The sequence below is a fragment of the Vulpes lagopus genome, chromosome 3 (assembly GCF_018345385.1).
Source record: "Vulpes lagopus strain Blue_001 chromosome 3, ASM1834538v1, whole genome shotgun sequence".
In the NCBI taxonomy this organism is placed as follows: Eukaryota; Metazoa; Chordata; class Mammalia; order Carnivora; family Canidae; genus Vulpes; species Vulpes lagopus.
Window position 1 is genome coordinate 105,732,088 of NC_054826.1, and position 19,185 is coordinate 105,751,272.

The window sequence follows — 19,185 nt, forward strand, 5'->3', positions numbered from 1 at the left end:
AGCCACGCCGGAAACGCGGTCCGGCCGCGTTGCGTCCGGCGGGCCCCGGAGAGGCGCGTTCCGAGATGGCTGGCGGTGCGAATCTTGAGGCCCAGCTGTGTTCCGAACAGTTCGGTTCCGGGGCGGCGCGGGGCTGCCTCGCCGCCGCCGACGGCAGCTTGCAGTGGGAGGCTTGGGAGTGGCGCTGGTGGGGGCTCTCTGGGCCGTTCCCAGGGAGAGCCCGAGGACGGGATGGCGGCGGAGGGGGGACCCCCGGGACGGCTTCCCCGCGTCTCTCCGGCCTGTTGGTCGTGTTCCTGCCGCAGGGCTTCCCCGACAGCGTCAGCCCGGACTATCTGCCCTACCAGCTGTGGGATTCCGTGCAGGTCAGCCCGGCCGGCTGGGGGAGGGGGCGGCACCGAGCCAGGGGTGGAGGGGTCCGCGCGGGTCCCTCCATGTAGAGGTTGGAGGCTGCGGCCCAGAGCAGGGCGGCGACGTGTCTCAGGTCACACATCTCAGAGCTGCTGGTAGAACTTGGACCTCTGTGCTCCAGCGCGCGCTCCTCACCCCTCCTTCTTTTTCTCCTCCAGGCCTTTGCTTCCAGCCTCTCGGGCTCCCTGGCCACGCACGCAGTCTTGCTGGGCATAGGGGTGGGGAACGCAGAAGCTTCTGTTTCAGCTGCCACCGCCACCTGGTTGGTGAAAGGTGAGCTGGGCCCCGGGAACCTCACCTGTGGCTGCTGTCAGCCCTGCCATCTCTTCGGCCTCTCTTTCCTCCAACCCCTCCCTCCTTTTCCCCCATCCCTAGTGTTCTGGGCTGTGGTGTGTCTATGCATGGACTCTTTCCTGATTGGATCTGGGAGCCAACTCTCCCCCAGTCCCTAAAACAATCTTTCTATTGGCGATACTCAACGATTAATTTAGTCGCCCGCCACACGAACATACTCATCCTGAGGATGAGTTTTGCAGCCACACGCAGTTCTCCATACATACTGTTCCAGGTCCCTAAATCATCTGGAGCCCAAGTCCCTAAGTTAATCACCCCCTCTCCTTCACCCCTAGTCTTTTTGTGGAGCACTGCCTAAGAACAGGGGTTTTATTTTTTTCTTTTTTTTTTTTTCAAAGATTCTATTTATTTATTCATTGTAGACAGAGAGAGAGAGAGAGAGAGAGAGGCAGAGACACAGCAGAGGGAGAAGCAGGCTCCATGCTGGGAGGCCGACGCAGGACTCGATCCGGGGACCCCAGGATCGCGCCCTGGACCAAAGGCAGGCGCCCAAACCACGGAGCCACCCAGGGATCCCCTAAGAGCAGGGTTATTGAATAAAAGCACCACCGGCTGCCTGATGTGTGGGAAATTGATCAATTCTAGGAAAAAAACAAAACAAAACAATTTTGTATTTAGTCCTGAGTAGGAAAGAGGAGGTTCTGGGAAAGACAACGGCACTTTAGAGCATCTGGGATACTAGATGATGCTGTAAATAATGACTACAGTAACCGCCTATTGGGTATGTACAGCCTTTTGAAAAACCACTAAAATAAAACATGGTTTGGTAACTATTCGACCTGAAGAGCGAAGTAGGGAAGAAAAAGGAAACTAAAAAAAAAAAAAAGAAAGAAAAAAAGAAAATAAAAGGGAAACTGACTCCCGTATCCTACTCTTAACTGCCACACTCTTGCCGGTGGGATTTAGAGTGGAGCCTAGTACAATTTCTGGACAGCCAATCTCTTCTCAGAAGTTTCTAGATCATATAGTTCAGCTAATTGTAAGTGCAAGTGGAAATTAAGTTTCCTAGCCTAGTGGACAGTGTTGACTTTCAGATACAGGGAGGATATGTGTCATTGCATCCAAGTGCCACCTTCCAGATTCTGACAAGCATCTGCAGACTGCTGATGAAAGATAGAGTAGGTTCCCTTCCTACCCAGTGGCCCCTGTATGCAGGACATACACCTAATTGGATAGGAGTATTGGGTCAGAGGGAAGAAAGAGTCTGGCCCAGTGAGCTCTCCACAAGTAAAAGTAATCTTGGCATGTTCAGAGTCACTGAGTTGATCCAATACAAGAATCTGAAGTGGAACAATAAACATTTTGTGGAGAATAAAATATAGTTGAAACAAAGAATGTAAAGTTGGGTGATGGAGGAAGCTTATAAAGCCACCTTGGTGGCTTCCTAGGACATACAGGGGACAGAAGTGAGAAACAGAGCAGGCTGGATGAGAAATGTGTTGTACACATGCCTCTTCTGACGTAGCCACTGCTCAGCCCCAGCCAGTTGTGATAAGGAAAGCAGGCTTGGTGTTGCCATGTCTGGTTTTTCCAGAAAAGCTGGAAATCCCGATTTTCTCTTAAAATGTCCCATTTTTGTTGACCCATCTTTGAGCTTTGTTGTTTCATCTGTGAAAAGAAGTGATCCCAAATTCATAGGGTTGTTGTGAAGATGGGAAGGAGTAGGAATTTCAGGTTCCTACCAGCATGTTTACTGGTGTTCCTCAGTCCCAGGATTGCGTAAAAGTAGCAGTTGAAAGGCCTCACTGCCCAGGGATTGAATTTGCTTGCGGCAAGGGGTGAGTTCATCTCTTTCCAATGGACAATGGGGAAGGCCAGCTTGCCACCCCTATGCATTGTAGGAAACACCCAATCCTCCCCATAGTCTAGTTTCCCTTCTTCATTCACTTAAGGGTCCATGCCTTCAAGTTCAAACAGACTGCCCACTGTATCTTTCCTTTCCAGTGTCCACTATAGGAGGCCTTCCCAGTTGTTTGGTTCTAAAACCGTCTTTTGTGATTCCCCTGCTGAACTTAAGGAATGCTACTCTCAGTATAAGGGGTTAAATCAGAGGGTGGCAAACCTTCTCTAAAGGACCAGGTGGTAAATATTTTATACTTTGCAGGCAATATAGTTTCAGCCATAGCAACTGATTCTGCCATCGTGTTACAAAAACAGCCAGAGAACGTCTGTAAATGAATGGGCACAGCTATATTCTGATAAAACTTTATAAAACAGGGAGTAGAAGATTATAGATCACAGTTAACCAGTCCTTGGTCTAAATCAGTGTTTTTCATACTGATTGCTATCTGCTTTTACTCTGCGTGTTGAATCTGGAACCATGACTTCTTGGGTATCCCCTTACCTCACTGGTTAGTGCCTGGCACGAAGTAAGTAGCCAGTAAGCATTTGTGCAAATGAAGGTCTAGCTGATTCTGGAGACTTTTCTGACTCTCTTTAACCTGAGCAGTCCTCTCCCTCTGACCCACATCCCCAGGTCTCTGTCATCAACCTGCAGTTCAAATCCCTTTTTTAAAATATATACTCTACTGGCCACCCGTGAGCTAGAATATCAGCAGTAACTTTGGAATTTCCTGCTTTTCCTTGTAATAGTTTTGCTATATATATACAACATATATATATATACAACATATATATATATATACAACTTAAACACTATGTTTAGATTTAGAGCCTTATGAAAAGTATATTTTGCCATGTTGTCTTCCTAGCTTATTTTTTCATGCAGTATTATGATACTAAGATTCATCTGATACGAGTGTTTGTACATTAGATTTTTGCTGCTTCCCGATATGTCACTGAGTGAATGAATTCTTGATGCCAAGAATCAGTGCATTCTCCTGGTGATGAGCATTTGCATTATTCCAGTTTTTTTGCTATTGATGAACAATGCTGCAAAGAGTATTTCTGGTCCTTGTCTCTTGGCACATATGGGTACATAGTTCTGTTGGGTATGTACTGAGGTACTGCTAAGTCTGGACCCTTCTGACTGCATCATACAGCTCTGTCTACCCAATATTTATTGTGCCAAACTGAGTTCCTAGGAGCAGTGATCCAAGGTGAATCGGCTATTTCAGTGCCCGGGTCTGTCAGGCCCAGTAGCCCCCAAGACTCTCCCTTGTTCCTTACCAGTGCCTCTCTCCCCAGATTCAACTGGCATGCTGGGCCGCATCATCTTTGCCTGGTGGAAGGGGTGAGTTTGTCTTCCTGGTCTGGCCACTCTCTCCAGACAGGGGTCATTTCTGTTTCATCCCTGGCTATATTTTTTAGCTCTTCCTCTCTTACCAGGCTCCTGAGGAAGGGAGATTCAGCAATTACTTCATCAGAGCTGAGGAGTCCTTAGTAAGTACCCAGTCCAGGTGGCTCACCCTAGCAATGAAGCCACAGAGGCATTGTTATCACACCTGCCTTTAAGAGCGCTGATTTACCACGCTGCTGTCCATGATGGAAAAATACAGCCATAAGGCTCGAAGTGTCCTCTGTTGAAAGAGAAGCCTGAACAGGACAATGTTTAATTCAAAAGCAATGATTTTACTCCAGAAGTTAACTTTGGTGGCTCAGGTACTTGACTAGACTTTGCTGAGCCTACGAGGGAGTGGACTTGGGCAGGTCATCAGGATCCCTGTTCCACATGGAATCAGCATTACCATTTATCTAGAAGGAATTTAGGATCTTGTGCTGCCTGCTTCCTCCTCATGTCAGTTTTGGGCAACCTCAGGAGTGATTTAGTATCTGCAATTAATCGTAGGCAGACATTACCTACAGTGTGCTCAGTAAGATAGTTACGCAAAGCACATAGCATATTGTGGCACATAATAAGTGCTCAGAAAACACTAGCTGCTATTAATAGTTCTGTGCCTCACAAGCTCTCTACATATCATCCCTAATCCTTAGAACAACTTTGTAGAGAAGGATTGAATGTGTACATGTTAGCAGACCTAAAAAGGGAAGTTACCCAAGTCACACAGCTTGTAACTAATAGTGTCAGGCTGCTGCTCTGCCCTAGACCAGTTCCATGTGTTCTGGTCCTGCCTTTGCCATTCATTCCTTCAGGAGTTCCTCAGGTGTGTCCTATACCCCACCTAGGAATGCTCCGTTTTCCTTTCAGGAGATTTCATAATAAGGGACAGGGCTAATGCTGCAAATTCTGAGCTGGGGTCTGGAGCTACGGCATTTCCTGCCACTGCACTCTTAGAGAAGAGGTCCCCAGGTGTGCTTGGGTCAGGGAGTCCCTATGACTGGCAGAAAAGGCATCCATCCTCTTGGTGATAGAAATATCCTAGGACTGGATGTCAGAGCCTGCCTCTTTCTCTTGGCCTTTTTTTTTTTTTTTTTCCTCTCTTGGCTCCTGTTTTCCATGTGATCTGAGGGAAGTCATATCTCCTCTTTGGGCTACTTACCTGTAACCTGCAGGGGTTACATTAAATGTAGTTGTTTACTGGTCCAAAATATGTGGACCTCTTGCTGAGTACTCTTGATCAAGCAGGAGGAAGAGGTGGGGAGATGACAGAGGGACCCAGGGATGCCTCCCTCAGAGGAGGGCCAGAGGGTGGGGAGCAACCACAAGGCAATCAGTTCTTTCCTCTGATGCATCATGAATCAGTAAACGGGAGACACTAAGTGACTACTGAAGGTCCTCCCAGCTAATTGTATTTTAGGCAGCAGTGACACGGTATTGGGACACATGTCTGCCTGGGGTATGGATTTTGCTGAGCCCTTCAGACCTTACCTCAGCTTAAGGATGGCCTGCCCTCTCCACATGATGTGTTTTCTCCTGAAATTCATATTGCAAACCGATCTCTTCCCTACAACAGGAGTAAGCTGGACTGCAATGCCAAGCAGTGGAGGTAAGGAGGGGCTGAGACAGAGGGGAGGGAAGTCTTCTGTTATGAAGGTCTCTTACCTCTGATCTCTAACCTCTGATCCCTTCTCCTAGGCTTTTTGCTGACATCCTCAATGATGTGGCCATGTTCCTTGAGATCATGGCTCCCATATATCCAATCTTTTTCACTATGACTGTCTGTATCAGCAACCTGGCCAAGGTATCCACCTCTGGGGGACCCCTATACCTGTCTTGGTGATGCTGTTGGGGGTGGGGGCTTACTTGAGGCCCACAGGTGAGACCAGCCTGGGCCCTGTGTTCAAAGCACTTGCAGAAAGGTGACAAAGTTCAGATGTTCCTACTCAAACTCAATCATACTTTCTGATTCTCCTCCAACTAGATGATTTCTCATACTTAAGATAGTCTAAGGTAGTGTCTGAAGCCACAGAATTGGTGAGGAGCCCTGGGCTGAAAGAAGGGGGGTTTCAATGTCAACATCTTGGGACCAGCTCCCTGGCTATCTTTCATTCTTTCAGTAAAATATTTATTGAGTGTCTACTGCATGTTTGGCATAAAATATAGGCCTTCCCATTTTTTTCTTTGAAGAAAACTGCACACAATTAGACAAATTTTTTTTTTTCTGGTATTCGAGATGAGAAGTGTAGAGGGCTGCAAGAGGGTTGAGCAGAGATTCTAGCCTAGTCAAGGGATAGGCCCCTTCTCGAGGCCTGAGTCCTAAAGAATGAGTTTAAGGTGAAGGGTGGATGTTTTTGAGCAGAAAGAACCGTATGGGTCAAGGTCCAGCAGCAAGATAGCACAAAGTGGTTGTAAGGCTGAAGGGTCACATGGGATGAATGCAAGCTCTCTGCCAAGCTGCCCACCCTCAAAATTCCTTCAGGTTGGCTGCATCCAGGTGAGGAAACTGAGGCATAGCAAAGTTCAGTAAAGAGCTTAGCCTGTCTTCACCACAAGGTTAAGTGCCTTGTGCAGAACTGACTCAAGAAGACATGTAACATCTGTCTCCAGAGCCCATCACTTTAGAGTAGTACTTCTCCACAGGGCACTAGTGACATTTCAGATAAAACAGTTCTTGGGGCAGATTACATTTAGCCCAGGTACCAGACCCTGGCCCAGGCATACTGCCCTGAGCATCTTCAACTCCAGGGCAGGAAACACTATAGAAAACCAGTGCTGAAAACCAGTGCTGTAGCTGTAGACCAATGATTGTGACCTCTGCTCTCTGTTTCAAATTATGCAGTATACTCTGCCTTTTGGGCTGCAGTCTCTACATCTGTCCAATAAAGGAGTAGAATACGACCATGAACTTTCCCTGGCTCCCTCCCACCCTCTCTAGAGTTCTAGTTTCAGTGACTAGTACCTCTGTACCCCAGTCAGAAGCCTGGCTGTCATCCATGCCTTCTTGCCTTCTCCTCCCTGCCCACTGTTCCCTCAGCTAAACCTCCATCTGGTGCTTCCTAGTTGCTGAAAAAGCATGGTTGCTTCCTAGGTAGTCTCCCTGCTTCCATTCTCACCTCTCTTCATTACTTCTCAGAGCAGGCCATAATCCTTTTAAGAATGGAAATCAAACCAGGGACCTTCCCTGCCCTCATTCTCCTAGAATAAAGACCTTAACAAGGTTTGCAAGATTCAGCATGATCTGGTCACTCGAGCCTCATTTTATACCACATTCCTCTCACCTTTGAACAAATTATTTCTTCTCCCTGCATGACACTTCTTTATTGTCTCTCGATTTATAGATTTCATGAGGGCAAATGTTATATCTGAGTTATATCACAGCACTAATCTGTGTCTAGCATCTAAAAGAGATTTGATAAATATGAGATGGAGGACAGTGATCAGGGACCCTCACTGCTAAGTTCTCCCATTGTAGATCTCAGGTCCAGGTGCCCTGGGAGATCAGGGCCATCACTGTGGCTTTTGAAGTGCCCAGAAGACTTGACTGGGCCTCCCCTGGGACAGATAAGGAGTGGAGTTAGTTACAGGCAGAATGGAAGCATAAAGTTGGAAACCAGACTGGGCCTGGGAGCTTAGCAAAGGGGTGGGTACAGCCAAAGTAGAAGTTGGAGACTAGAGAGGTTCTGGGCAAAGAAAAGTCTTTGGGCCTCCACCTTGGGGACAGAAATAGAGTTCCTTGAGACCAGGCCACAGAGACATGTAACAGGCAGAGCTTTAGTCCTCTCCAGGAATAAGAGGGGAGATGGACCTAATGGAAATGTAGGGATGAGAACAGAACACCAAGGATAGCATTTAGGGTTCTGCTGTTTGGTCCCATGATGCCCAGTTTTCTCAAATTGGTTTGAGTCATTTACTTGGCTCAGCCACAAAAATGCCTATGTTGCCACAGCACATGGCCATTCTGACCTTTATTCTCCTTTTCCCCAACTAGTGCATCGTGAGCGTGGCTGGTGGGGCCACTCGGGCGGCCCTGACCATGCACCAGGCCAGGAGAAACAACATGGCTGATGTGTCAGCCAAGGATAGCAGCCAGGTAAGCAGCTGGAATTGGGGTTGGGGGGAGTCAGAGCAAGGAGGCAGGCCAGGCCACGATTTGGAAGTATGGAGAGAAGTGCCTGAGTGGTCCTGAGGGTAGGGGTGGGAGGCAGACACACAGGAAGAGATATAGTGCCCCCTGCTTTGAACTCACACAGGTAGTCAGGTTCAGGGCATGAGTTCAAGTGGCAGAAAGTCCAGGCTGATCATGTCAAGTCCCTTCCCGTGCCTGTGTGGCCAAGAGTGGGCCCTTGCCCTGGCCTTTACTCTCTCTGGTCCATAGCTCCAACCTGAGAAGTAGATGTCTGACCATGTGAGGCCCATTTGTTAAAGCACTTGGCAAATCAGAAGGTCCTCAGCATGCAAGGTGGCTAGAGTCATTGACCAGAGGTCTCCACTTGACAGTTTCATAGGCCTTTCTGACCCAGCCCCTCACCTGACCAGGGCATCCTGGAGTAAAGGCAGGGACCCCCACACATACACAGTTAAACTCTATAGGTACTGGATCCCCCCCAAGCTCCCGTGCTAGGTGCCTATGTGTGTTGCGTTGTTCAACTCTCACACCAGCCCCAGGAAAGAGATGCTGTTAATTATCCATCTTTTAGGGCAGCCCTGGTGGCACAGCGCTTTGGCGCTGCCTGAAGCCCGGGGCATGACCCTGGAGACCCTGGATGGAGTCCCACGTCAGGCTCTCTGCATGGAGCCTGCTTCTCCCTCTGCCTGTGTCTCTGCCTCTCTCTCTCTCTGCATCTCTATGAATAAATAAATAAAATCTTAAAAAAAAAAAATTATCCATGTTTTACAGAAGAAATTTGAGACCCAGGCTAGTCAGAAATACTACATCCTTTTCTTTCTTTTTCTTTTTTTAATATTTTATTTATTTATTAATGAGAGACACAGGCAGAGACACAGACAGAGGGAGAAGCAGGCTCCCTGATGTGGGACTCAATCCCGGACCCCGGGATCATGACCTGAGCCAAAGGCAGACGCTCAACCCCTGAGCTACACAGGCGCCCCATTACATCGTTTTCTTTGACACTGAAGCAACTTAGAAACCTTTGTTCTGTCCAGTCCTGCTTTCTGTCATTCTCTTGAATTGTTTTGCTCAGTTTCTAAATAGAACTTTTTTTAAAATTTAAAATGAACTCCTTTCAATAATATTAATACAAGCTCAAAAATAGATCTGTTAAAGCTAATATTTATTAAGCACTCACTGTGTGCCAAGTGTTTCATTTGTGTGAATTCATTAAATCCTTACTCACTGTTGCCATTCTACAGATGGGGAAATAAGTCAGAGGTTCAATCCCCCTGGGTACCTGTAGGCACATCCCTTCTCTCAGGAAGTGGTTGGATTAATTCTTCCCCCGTTATCACTTCCATAGGTTTTAGGAAGGCAGAAATAAGTCCAACCCGGGACTCACACTTTAGGATGTCAGCTTCATGCCTGCTACCTCTCACCTCTTCATTTTCTAACCCCCAGCCTTCGCACACGCTCCAGGCTGTATTTTCCAAGCCGCAGGATGTCCTTAGTCTGCAGAGTCAGGAACACATCACAAGAGACACTACAGGACATGTGCTCAGTCCCGTGGCAGGCTCCTGCTTTCTGCTGATACTATTTTATTGCCACTCAGTGTGGCTGCTGAAAATGATTCTTCCCACCTGAGGGAGAGGAGGTCCTTCTATTCCTGTGCACCCAAGGCCTCTGCCCTCCTATTTACCATCACACCTATAGCTTTTATTTCCACACCCTACCCCCTTGCCAGAAGAGCTGAGTAAGGAGCTCTTCCAGCCTCAAGCCCACTTTGTGCGAGGACCGCCTCTCCCTTGGACCCCAGTAGTCCAGACACCAATCCAGACTCTTCCTCCTTCATGATGAGTTGGGGACAGGTAGCCTGGTGTCTGTTCCCTTTGGGTGAGCTCAGGCCATCAGAGGGTTATGATACAACATCGATTGTCAGGGGAAGACATTTGGACCTTGTGCCTTTTTTTCTGAATGGTTCCTTGAACCCTTTGCAAATGTGTCTGCCAGTTTTTGCATCCCAGGGGGCTTATGGGGTCAGTCTTTTGAAACCACCAAATATGAGAACTTCCCCATTCTGAGGACATTCATGTGCCTGAGTGTAGGGCTGCTCAGAGGACTCTTATGAAGTAAAGAAGACATGTTCCAAGGGCATTGTATCTACCTGGACAGAGAGGCAGCTGGTATCTTAAATGACATCTCATTCGTTAGAAACTCACTAGGCATCCACCTCAGTGTGGGAAGCCCTGGGAGGAACTGGGACAGAGGGGAATGTGTCAGAGGCACTCACAGATAATCAGCCTGGCCTGGAAGGAAGCTCTCCTAACTCCCATGCCTTCTGCCATTTTCTAGGAGACACTGGTAAACCTGGCAGGGCTCCTGGTCAGCCTCTTGATGCTTCCCCTGGTGTCAGCTTGCCCGAGGTAAGCCGGGACCAAGGGCAGGGAGGAGGTGCCCCACTGGGCCTCCACCCCTGCTCACACCCTCACTCTCCATCCAACACCAGCTTCAGCCTCGGCTGTTTCTTCTTTCTCACCGCCCTTCACATCTACGCCAACTACCGGGCAGTCCGAGCCCTTGTCCTAGAGACTTTGAACGAAGACCGGCTCCGGCTGGTTCTGAAGCACTTCCTCCAGAGGGGAGAGGTTCTTGACCCCACTTCAGCTAATCAGATGGAGCCACTGTGGACAGGTGACCCAACCCCTTGGTCTCAGGTCCTGTGTCTCCCAAGTCTCTCCCCCTGTCTGGGCATCCTGACTCCAGCTTCCCACAGGTTTTTGGCCATCTCTGTCTCTATCCCTGGGGGTCCCCCTACACCGCTTAATCTCCAGGTAAGTAGCCCAGTGTCTCCCAGCCACCGCTGCTGCCACCTCTGTTCCCCACACATCCTCTATTCTGTTTACAACTGGCCTCCCCTGCCTGGGAGGCCTCTCAGTTCTAGGTTCTTGATTTCCACTAAACAGACTTGGGCCCGCTTGGGTCAGCACGGGTGCCCAAGGGCAACAGAGGTGTAACACAGAGTAGATCTAAGGGATACATTTGTTAGCTGCAGAAAGAAGAGCAGGACAGATGTGGGGTGCATGGGAATGGCTGAGAGATGAGATGTAGGTGAAGGACAGTTGAAATACCGACGGTTCAGCTGATGGACTGGTTCTTCCTGCTTTGCTTTCTCCTTCCCCATTCCACTCTCTTCCCTTCAGTGTCTTTGAGCTGCAGCAGCTGGTTGAAGGACACCAAGAACCCTACCTCCTTCACTGGGACAAATCAAAGAGTAAGTAAGCCTTCGACTCAGCCTTCTGGGGTCACCCTCTCATTCCACCAGCTCTAAGGCCTCAAGCCCTGGACAGTTTAGAAGCTGCCTGGTGTCCTGGAAGGAGCTTCAGACTCAGACATGGTGCATTCAAATTATAGCTGCATGCCCCCAAAGTTGTTTACTTTGTCCCTGTGTAAAATGAGGGTAATGATACCTGCCTTACTGCCTGCATGTTATTATGAGAATCAAATAAGGTGATTGCGTAAAGCACTTTATATATTGCAACGTACTCAAATAAGATTATGACGTTTGGTTACCCCTGGAGAACTCTTCTCTCCCATCCAGAGTCACCTATTGAGGAAACAAGTACTAGAGTTTTCTGGTCTGCTGGTTATGTGCTAAAAGGTGCTTATTCTTACTAGACATGTAAGATAAACCCACTTCGGTGGGTTCCAAATACAAATATAAAGTTGTATTTGGAAATTGGGCATTTCAGTTTGGCCAGAACATTGGGACAACAGGACATGAAGTTGGAAGGGAAAGGGTGAAAAATTGCCTCCATCCACGCCCGGCCGTGGCCTCAGGATGAAAAGGGTGAAGCAGGGATGGTAGGTTTGAGGGTGTTTGGGGAGGTGGCCCTTCCCTAGTACGGTCTGTCCCTGGGTTTCTCCAGGCCAAGTGCAAGTCGTTTTGAGCCAGAAGGCAGGCCCTGAAACCATCCTAAGGGCTGCCACACATGGCCTGGTACTTGAAGCCCTGCAGGGAGATGGGTCCCTCCCAAGAGAGCTGGAGGAACTGAGGAACCGAGTACTGGCAGGTAAGCATCTCACAGTCCACACCACTGACGCCTAAAGAGGGGCAGAGAGAGGAAGGACTCTGTTCCACTTGGGGACCTGACAGCTTCTGGTTCTGCACCTACCTCCAGGTCCTGACAAAGAGAGCTGGGTCATCATCAAGGAGACACACCAAGTGTTGGACAAGCTCTTCCCAAAGTTCTTGAAAGGTAACATCCTTAAACTCCACGCCTCCCTGGCCTCTGAGGCCTTCTTCCCAGAGGCCCTGCCTAATTCCACCCTTATACCTTTGAAGCGTCTCTCTGTGATCTGAATTCTGGACCTCAGTTTCCCTGTCTGCAGGATGGGGAGGTTAGGAGGGTCCCTGAGGCTGTGTCAGTGTTTATAATTTGTATAATTCCAGTTGGCATTGAAGAACTGGGAGTAGAGGCATGGCTCACAGATGACTGGATGATCTTTCATTTAGCACCTACTCCATTCCAGCTCCTTTCCATGTGCTAACTCAGGGAATTCTCACTATAGCCAGATGAGGTTTTAGCCTCATTTTGTGCCAGAAATGACCCAGCAGAAGCAAGAGGAGCCTGGGCAGTGCACAAAGCATGCACCTGGCCTATGCTGCTCCTTACCACTCTCCCCAGACTCCCTAGAGTCTTCTCTCCAGCAGTCCCAGTGGCACCCTTCTGACCTCTCCCCAGGACTGCAGGATGCAGGCTGGAAGACTGAGAAGCACCAGCTAGAGGTGGATGAGTGGAGGGCCACGTGGCTTCCGTCTCCAGAAAAGAAGATCTTGTGAGCAGCCCAGATAGAGGACAGGAACCCGAAGCAAGCACACTTTGGCCACATGTGGGAAGAGAAGCTTTTATTTTTGCTTAGGGGAACCGCTATGGCAGTTTGGCCAAGGCCTCATGGGCTGTAACTGCCAGTCAGATGGACAAGGCCCCAGGCAGAGACAAACAAGGTGGAGAGAAGGGGAACCAGGGCCTACTTCCGCCCATCCTGCCAGTACTCCCTTTTTACCACTGCAGGCCCTGCCCCCAGCTCCCCCCTCCCCTATTCTTCTTGAGGCTGAGCCCTGCCCTGACTGTAGCTCATGGTGTCCAACGCAGTTGGCCTCAGGCATAGAAGCCCCAGAAGAAAGTGGCCACAGCCATCATTAGCAGGGCATTGATGTTGACCACACGGGCCCAGCTCGAGTCCTCACTGATGTCCTCCAGCCGCCTGGCTGCCGCAGCCATCTCCTCCTGAGTAGGGGCTGGGGGACTACCGGCCCCACCCCCACTCATTCCACAGAACCAGAGCAGGCACCTGCGGAGCAGGCCAGGTGCTGGGGGCTGGGGCTCTAGGAAAAATGGACCGCAGACAGTTTGAGGGAACTTGGCTCTCCTAGTCCCTGGCCCCACCTCCTGAAGCAGTGCCTTACCCTCCATCTCCACCGCATGCTCCGGACACCCATTCTGTATGGGGGGTGAGGATGGACCTTCCAGCTCATCAGCATCCAGGTCCTCTCGCTCCTCCTTGCTGTGCCGTAGACTGAAAACCAGGCGGTGGAGCTGGGGGAGGGGGCAGGGACCAAGTGAGAGTGCTGCTCCCCCAGCGCGCACCCTGAAGTGCCTCATCCACCTGGTACTCCTAAGCTCCCTCTGCCCACCCTATACTCTTGGTTCAGACTCAGTTCACTCAAACCTGGCCTTCCATGGCAGCCCTTTGCCCTCAGACTAAACCTAAGTTTCTTTAACTGTGTGTTTAAAGCTCTTGGCCCTGGTCACCCCCGTTTCATCACCCCAAGTCCCTGTCTACACTCAAGTTGTGGTCCTTTAGACTCTAGTCTTCTAGTCCTGCTAACAGTGTTCCTTCCTGTGGATATTTGTTCACATAGTTTCCTCCTGCCTTTCCCTCCTTCTCCACCTGTGCAGTCCTGCCCATCCTTCTACCCAGCTCTTCGGTCCTGGTCCCCAGTCAGCCCTGTCCTGGGGCACCTCCCCTGCAGCAGCACAAGCCCAGGCCCTTTTGTGGGCCTTTGAGATAGCATTCTGTCCCTCTGAGCCACCCGGCCTATGTACTGGATCCTGTGTTTTGAGTCCCACAGGCCATTCCAAGGATTTTGGGGAGGCTCTAATCGCATCCCCCAGACCACCTCAAATAAATGTCATTTAAATAAGACATTGTGCTTGCTTTGCAAATGCACCTTCCAGCCGGACTCCCAGGCATTCCCAGAAGTGGGCCGGCAGATTGGGGGTGGAGATGGCTGCGTTAACACCCATGGCACATGCTGGGCGCCCGCTCAGAGGCCAGCACTTACATGCTTGCGTGGGATGGGTGCTGTGCACAGTGAGATGACAAGGGTGAGGAGGCCAGAGCAGACGAAGAGCACGATGGCAAAGTAGAGGTAATGCATGCCGCAGAGGAGTGCTGGGCACACTGAGGGTTGCACACAGCTGCCCGAGCCATAGGAGAACTCAGGAATAAGGCGCGCTAGACCCATAAGCAGGCCCCCGATCAGTCCCCAGAAGGCACCCTGCCGGGGGGGGTGGGAAGAGTGTCAGCCTCTGGTGGGTGTTGGAGCTCTGCCCCAGGCTCATGACCTACACACTCACCTTCTCGTTGACACGGGGCACAAAGAGCGCCAGCACGAAGACCGCAGACACAGGTGGCGCCAGATAGCTGGAGACTGCCTGTATGTAGTCAAAGAGCTGCCCGCCCTGCGCTGCCTGCACGATGGGTAGCCAGGCCACGGACACAGCCACGATGAACACCACCCAGAGCCTGCAGTTAGTGGCCATCAGGAGATTTCACCCAGGATTCCTCATCTCCCCCTAATCCTACGAGTGCTCCCTGTCCCCACCCCGGGGCTGATTGGTGGGGCAGGACCTGGGGGAAACCCAGGCCGCACCGTCCTACTAGCAGCAGCTCCCGGTCGCCTGCACGGGGCCGCAGGCGTGTGTAGATGTCCATAGTGAAAAGTGTGCTACTGCTGTTAAAGATGGAAGCCAGCGAGGACATGAGCGCCGCCAGCATGACGGCCAGCATGAGTCCGCGCAGACCTGCAGGTGGTTGGGACCTGTGAGTCTTCGGCCACCAGGGTGTCCCCGAGAGGGTGCGACTTGGTGAGGGGTGACTTCTCCTAGTTGCAAGCTCCACACCTTGCCAACCCTTACCATTGGGCATGAGCTTCACAACAAGCCGCGGGTAGGCAATGTTGGAGCAGCCCACCTCGGTACCGCACACTCGCTTACACACCTCGGGCACCACGCATGCCACCTCGTCTGTAGGAAAGAGGGCACGATGTGGCTAGGATGGGACCTGGTCTGGGAACTCAGATCCCTGAAGTGGGGACAGGAAATCCTAGTGGAAGAAAGATGGGACTGCCGATTGGGGGGCGGAGGGAGGTGGTAGGACTGGGTTACTGGATTTACAAATCAAGGGACAGTAGCAAAGATGGGAACTGGGCACCTGTGATCATGCACAAGAAAGGGACTGGATGGGGCACGGGACTTTTGGTGGGGGCCGGGTTGCGGATATTACCTGGATAAAGAATGCGGCTGATCATGCCTGGCATGACCATGAGGAACATAGGCATCAGCTTCAAGTAGCCACACAGTATGCAGCCTGCCTTGATGTGGGTCAGGTTCTTCCCGGCCAGACAGCGCTGCACGATGACCTGTGGCGAGGGCCATTAGGCTACCTGCATCCAGTCTTGGACACCTCACCCCTTCAGGCCTTGCCTCAACTCACTGCTCTAATTCAGGCCTGCCTCTGGCTCGGCGGTGCTGGCAATTCACCTTCACTCAGACCCAGATTCTTTGGATTCGGCTGGGTCTGGCTTAGCTCCATCCTGACCAGGTTCCTGACCCCTCCGGTGGCGCCACCAGATGGGTTCCTGTCCCACCCATGTCAGCTCCACCCACAGCGGTTCTGGTTCTCCCCCAGCTTCCCTCCAGGCACTAGCCCTGACTCCGCACCTGGTCGCTGCACCAGTACCAGCCCGAGACAATGGTGAGACCCAGGAGCAGCGCAGGCCATGGCAGGTCCCCCGTCACAGGGTCCCGGAGCAGGTGGTAGGAGTCCGGCCGAGGTCGATAGCAAGAACTCGAGATGTTGCCCACTGCCGGATCCTCAGAAACCGTCAGCGACGTCATTGCCCCCAAGTATTTGTCGAAAAGCCCTGAATACCCTCCCACTTCGTGGAAGGCTGTGAGGGCAAGGTTATCAGGGGACCGGGCGCCAGCGCCAAGACGGTCCCTAGGACCCACATGCTGGAGATGCAGGATGTCTCTGCTCCCCCACTGAGGGCTCTGTGACTCAACCTCCGTGCCCCTCCCCCACCGGCTGAGCTCCCTACCGTAACCCATGAGGATGAAGGCCCCCCCAAGAATGACAAAGGTCTGCACGGTATCTGTGTACATCAGCGCTGCCAGCCCTCCTGCAACAGGCCTGGGTCAGTGGAAACAGCCCAAACAGGATGCCCGGAGCCCATACGGTGTCTGTGCGAATTCGAAAAATGTGCCCCTTCCTGGAGAGCAAATTTCAAAGAAATGGCCCATTCTCCAGGCTCATATACCTGGGCGTCAGCAGACAGGACTCAGTGAGCAGAATGTGCCTCAGTGACACTCCCAGCACATCTCTCAAGCCCACTCCATCCCGAAGCCCCTGCCACAGCCACCTGTCACAGTGTAGATCATGGTGATGCCCAGAAGGGCGATGACGGAGGCATAGATGTTCCAGCCCAGAGCCTGTTGAATGAATACTGCGCCAGAGAACATGTCCACCTTGGGGGAAAGGAGCGATTGCACAGGTCAGGACCAGGGGGGACCTGGGCAGGGACCCAGAACTACCTCATGCCCAGACTAACACCCCAGGTGGCCACGCTTCAAAGGTTCTCTTATTTTTCAATGGTCTGGCCTTCCCAGGTCCCACCCATTGTCGTCGCAGCCCCAAAACCTATTCCTTCCAGACCCTGCCTCAACCATGGTTCTTACAAGCGATTTCTTCTTGGTTCCGCCCCCTCCGAGGCTTTCTAGAAGCCTCCACTCCGTGGTCCCGCCCTCCCAGGGCCCCGCCTCGCCCTCCATAAATGCGCACCGAAATCTTGGTGAAGATGTACAGAAAAAGCGAGAGCACTGACAAGTAGAGGCGGATACGGTGGCCTCCGAAGCGCTTGCGCAGGTACTGCGGCATGGTAATGACGCCCGCCGTCAGGTACACCGGCGCGAAGAGCCAGCCCAGCAACAGCACCACGAACAGCGCCTGCAGGCACAGCTACCAGCCGGTGACTGAGACCCTGCCAGGAGGGCGCCCTCGTCCCTCAAGAGTCTGAGACCTCTTGCTGAACGTGCTATACCAAGGAAAGGTCGCACTGGGAGCCCAGAGGATATCCCTGAGCCCTGGATATTAAAGGACAGGATCTTTGACACCAACATGGGCCCTTAACTAGAGCCCCCCTGGTCCTCCCAGGCCATGACCCCTGGCCAGTCCCCCCCAAGATTGCCCCTATCCTCCCACCCGCCAGCACATGAATCCAACCACAGATCCTCAGGCTGACCACAGCCTCTGCCAGGAAGGGCTGCCTCACCTCTCCTCTTCACCCACCCAAACCTTCTGTCCCTGGAGACTCGGCTCAGAGACCTCCTCCTCCAGGAAGTCCTGATCTCAGCCCTTAAAGACAAGCCTCAGTCCCAGAGCTTTGTCTCCTTCCCGCTTCTGCAAGGGGCCTTAATTTGGTCCAGAGATCCTCATAGGCCACAGCTTCAGAGAGCATCTGAACAAGCACTTCACTATCTTTGAGGATGCTCACCCCACTTCAGAGAGGAGTAAATCAAGGCCACAGAGAGTAGTGGCTGGTCCAGGCTTACACAGCAAGTCAGGAGTAGGCCCTGAAAGTGGTCATCTCCAACATCTTCCTGCCTCCAAGCTGGATGTGTGACCCTCGAAGCCCAACCACACCTCCACAATGGGTAACTCCCACCTCCAGTCTTATGTGCCCCCAGCTTGGAGCCTCCCAGGTGTGATAGTTCCAGGGGTTCCCACTGGGATGGAGGTTATTGGCAAGAAGGGCATCTCACATTCCACTCAAATCCAGCCACAGCCAAGCCGCTTGCAGCACCAGTCCCTGCCAGGCCCACAAAGTGGCCACTGCCGATGTTGCTGGCAAAGAGAGAGGCCCCGACCTAGATAGCGAGAGGTGGGGGTGAGCTAGGCTGCTTCTCTGGGCCTCCTCCCACTCAACAGCACAGCCTCTCTCACCGGCCACCACACCATGCTTCGTCCTGCCAGGAAGTAGCCGCCAACGGTGCCTCTGTTGGTTCTGCACATGGACTGAGAGACAGGAGTGGGGGGAGACTTGGGTTCGGAGCACATCTTTGGACCTCATTAGCCTTCTCAACACATTCCTCAGCCTTGTTTTAGGCTGAAGATTAACCAGCCCTGGGCTCTCTCGATGGTTCCCACCCAACCCCCTGCCCCAACCTCCTCCGAGGCACCTAGCACAACCCAGGACCTGACCTAGTGCCCAACTACCCAAGCTTGAGTGTGGCTGGATCCAGCCTGACTTTTCCTGGGGCCTTGGATATGGATGGGCTTCTGGTCAGATACTTTGTAGATAGGGGAACAGAGACCTCATTTAGAACACTGTCCATAATGAAAATCCGCTATTCCCTTCAATGGACCCCAATCCAAAGGAGGGAGGACAAGGAATGCCTGTTGGCTGGACCTCCCTGAGGCTGTCAGAAGACTTGCTTGCCCCCCACCCCCAGCTTTCCTCCTCAAAAATCCAGGCATCCTTCCCCTACTGAACATGGAATCTTCCTCAGACTTTTCCCCCAGGCCCGAAGAGCCTGGCCCCCCAGCAGCACCCCAACTTCTCACCCACAAGCCGACACCAATGACCAGCAGGAAATAAGCAGCAATGACCAGGATGTCAGCAGAGTTGTTAATTAGGACCTTCTGGTTTCCCGGGCCTGGTACAGAGCCTGCCTCTGTGTGTTCCTCCATTCTGCCTAAGGTTTGTCCCTCAAGGGACTAGCCC

At 51.7% G+C, this 19,185-nt stretch overlaps 2 protein-coding genes across 3 annotated transcripts; one reads left to right on the top strand and one right to left on the bottom strand.

The window, feature by feature from the left end:
• Window positions 1–29: 29 nt before the first annotated feature.
• On the top strand, window positions 30–13,009 carry RUSF1 (RUS family member 1). Its single transcript, XM_041749506.1, has 13 exons — window positions 30–365; window positions 570–684; window positions 3,913–3,958; window positions 5,580–5,612; window positions 5,702–5,807; window positions 7,995–8,096; window positions 10,470–10,540; window positions 10,624–10,808; window positions 10,891–10,948; window positions 11,318–11,388; window positions 12,044–12,187; window positions 12,296–12,373; window positions 12,860–13,009. Exons 1-13 carry the CDS (start codon window positions 66–68, stop codon window positions 12,955–12,957), a joined length of 1,407 nt encoding a protein of 468 aa, XP_041605440.1. The 5' UTR covers window positions 30–65; the 3' UTR covers window positions 12,958–13,009.
• On the bottom strand, window positions 13,009–19,181 carry SLC5A2 (solute carrier family 5 member 2). 2 transcript variants are annotated; one of them, XM_041749505.1, is made up of 14 exons: window positions 19,026–19,181; window positions 18,405–18,476; window positions 18,224–18,328; window positions 17,244–17,408; window positions 16,825–16,930; window positions 16,504–16,584; window positions 16,124–16,353; window positions 15,687–15,822; window positions 15,320–15,427; window positions 15,055–15,205; window positions 14,759–14,927; window positions 14,464–14,679; window positions 13,585–13,714; window positions 13,009–13,503 (listed from the first exon to the last, which is right to left on the bottom strand). In XM_041749505.1, exons 1-14 carry the CDS (start codon window positions 19,149–19,151, stop codon window positions 13,277–13,279), a joined length of 2,022 nt encoding a protein of 673 aa, XP_041605439.1. In that variant the 5' UTR covers window positions 19,152–19,181; the 3' UTR covers window positions 13,009–13,276. The 2 variants fall into 2 exon arrangements, with proteins under 2 accessions (XP_041605439.1, XP_041605438.1); XM_041749504.1 differs by having other exon boundaries at window positions 13,009–13,714.
• Between the last annotated feature and the right edge of the window lie 4 nt (window positions 19,182–19,185).